We start from the raw sequence: 2643 nt of genomic DNA, 5'->3' as shown, positions 1-2643 counted from the left end.
CAGTGATGAGCAGAGAATGATGGTGTTGACATCAAAACTCCCACTCGAAAGACGGATGCCATGACATCTCGCCATTCGTACAAATTTCTAATGGCTTTTAAATGTGTTGTAAATTTGATTTTTTTAAATAGAATAACTTGTTTTTAATATTATTTAGTTGATTGTTTCTTCTCAAATTTCTACCTTACCACATTTCTTTTGCAATATTTAATACAATTGCTAATTATATCATTAAACAATTTCTTTGAAATAGTGATTCTCTTTATGCCATCCCATCCCAAAATATTAATATTAAAGTGAGGAAGATATTTTACACATCAAATACCTGTTCAACCAAAGTCACGGTTGGTATTTTCATACACGAAAACCCAAAAAAAATAGTGCCTCCCTTTTTATAATGTTTGTGGTGATCGGGAGCATATTCGGAGCATATTCGGAGCGCCCCAATCACCTTTATGGCAATTATCGACAACCTTATGTACAATAGTAACAAATGAAAAAAGACATGTGCTTGCATATTTATCAGGTTTGTTGTGCTTGCCTTTTTGTAATGTTTGTTTGTGAACCTGTCAGAATTAACTGAGACGTCGCTGACGTCCATGTCTCCACAATCATTCCACAATCATTATGAAGATACTAGTAGAGTAATTTTCCACTTGTGAGCGGCAGTACCAAGAGGAGACCGAGATCATGGCAGCGGTAGAAGGAGAATCGAAAATGGAATTGAAAAATTCATCGTCGACTGATCTCATTGCGTCTTGCGGGGTGAGGACCCAGAAGTGTGCAGGGTTTTGGATAAGTGCCCATACACTCCCAGCAGTGAAGGTCATGCAAAGGGAATTCCAACCGCTCCATGATGACATTTTCTTAGCTTCATTACCAAAATCGTGTACAGCATGGTGTAAAGCATTGCTTCACACCATCTTCCAATTTAGCAAAGAAGACACGAATTTCGAGGCTTCTGTGGATGACCTAAATCCCCATTCTTTGGTACCCACCATGGAAGCTCACCTGTTCGATTCTACTGTTGAGCATCAACAGTACGATCTTTCCATCTTTTCCAAGTTTCCTTCTCCAAATCCCCATTCTTTGGTACCCACCATGGAAGCTCACCTGTTCGATTCTACTGTTGAGCATCAACAGTACGATCTTTCCATCTTTTCCAAGTTTCCTTCTCCGCGTCTACTGCACAGCCATTTGCCATTCCATTTGTTGCCTCCTCTTGTGAGGACTTCTGCTTGCAAGATTGTTTACATTGCTCGCAACCCCAGGGATGTCTTCGTTTCGTATTGGAAATTCTTCAATAAACTTCACGAAGACGGATACCGTTATTCAAATGGAGATTTGAGCAAGGAAACTTTGTTTGATGGGTGTTACTCTGGGTTTTTCAATGGCGGCCCGTTTGCGGAAAGAGTTCTGAGTTATTGGCATGAAAGCAGACGGGATCCCAATAAGGCGATGTTTGTTACTTATGAGGACCTGCAAGCTGATTGCGTGCGTTGCATTAAAAAGCTTGGCCTTTTCCTGGGCTGTTCACCTCAACTCGTGGAGGAGAACGCTGCAATAATTGCGGAGAAGTGCAGTTTCCAGAGCCTGTCAACAGTGGAGGTGAACAAAACGGGAAGAGTGTTGGAAAATAAATTTCGAGTGCCCAACCACAGTTTCTTTAGAGAGGGAAAAGTGGGCGAATGGAAGAAGCATTTCACTCGACAGATGGAGGAGCGTATTTATTTAGCGATCGAACAGAAATTGAACAACGAAGGCCTCTATTTCAAATACAGTTTATAGAAAGCTATTACATTATTGATGCATTCCATAGGAGATAAGTGGTGTAGAAAGTTATCATATTACTGTCATTAGAAAGTTTATGAGATAGGTATGCATTATATTACTGTCATTCATTTCCGTTTATTAGATAGGTATTGTCATTTGGGGCTATGTATATTGCTGCCAGCACTCGTGCTTGCAGTGCTGAAGTTATTTGCTATTAATAAATATAATCGGGATGTGAAGTTTAGACAAAAAAGATTCACAGTTTTGTTTTCTATGTTGTTTCCTTGAAACCCCTACAGGGTTTCTGTCTGTGTTTTTAGACATGGTTAGCGGTTTCTAACTGTGTTCTTAGGCATGGTTTCCACTTAAAGACTTTGTTTAAAACATTGTATATACTTGCTCCGATTCAGGCTTTGCGCCTGCTTTTATATATGTGAGTTTTATTTATTTTAATTTCTTGTTTGTCTTTCCCAATGAGAATAAGTTTCTCTTTTGTAATGTAACTAGACTATATACTTTTCATGGGGATTTCCAGCTCCATTGGTTACTTGCATAGGTTATATATATCACTGGTTTTTATCAGTATTCTGCACTTAATTGACATTCTATACCATAAAAATTTACCGTCTAAATTGACATTTACTATTGGGGTTCTCTTAAGGATTATAATTGTCTCCATATAGTAGTGTTATGTTCATTCTTGAACTATTACACTACTATAGTGTCATGTTCATTCTTGAACTATTACACTACTGTATTTGACAGATTTGACTTAATCACTCTGGTTTAAAATATACATAGAGGATTTGTCCTAGATTTTCTTCCATACTTTCCTTAATTGGTATTTGGAATAGAAATGGGATTTCGAAC

The 2643-nt window shown here is 38.1% G+C and overlaps 1 protein-coding gene across 1 annotated transcript; it reads left to right on the top strand.

The window, feature by feature from the left end:
* The first annotated feature begins 605 nt into the window (after positions 1 to 605).
* Positions 606 to 2168, top strand: LOC149207974 (cytosolic sulfotransferase 5-like). Its single transcript, XM_089393971.1, has one exon. The coding sequence runs from the start codon at positions 691 to 693 to the stop codon at positions 1786 to 1788; it is 1098 nt and encodes a 365-aa protein (XP_089250097.1). The 5' UTR covers positions 606 to 690; the 3' UTR covers positions 1789 to 2168.
* Positions 2169 to 2643: the final 475 nt, after the last annotated feature.

The sequence above is a fragment of the Pinus tabuliformis genome, chromosome 1_2 (genome assembly GCF_031772625.1).
Source record: "Pinus tabuliformis cultivar Carrire ecotype Pingquan chromosome 1_2, CPIR1, whole genome shotgun sequence".
Taxonomy (NCBI): Eukaryota; Viridiplantae; Streptophyta; class Pinopsida; order Pinales; family Pinaceae; genus Pinus; species Pinus tabuliformis.
The sequence above is the reverse complement of the archived record's forward strand: the minus strand, read 5'-3'. Positions and strand labels throughout refer to the sequence as shown.

Coding starts and splice junctions, on each gene's coding strand:
- LOC149207974 (XM_089393971.1), top strand. CDS start 691: ATGGCAGCGGTAGAAGGAGAATCGAAAATGGAATTGAAAAATTCATCG.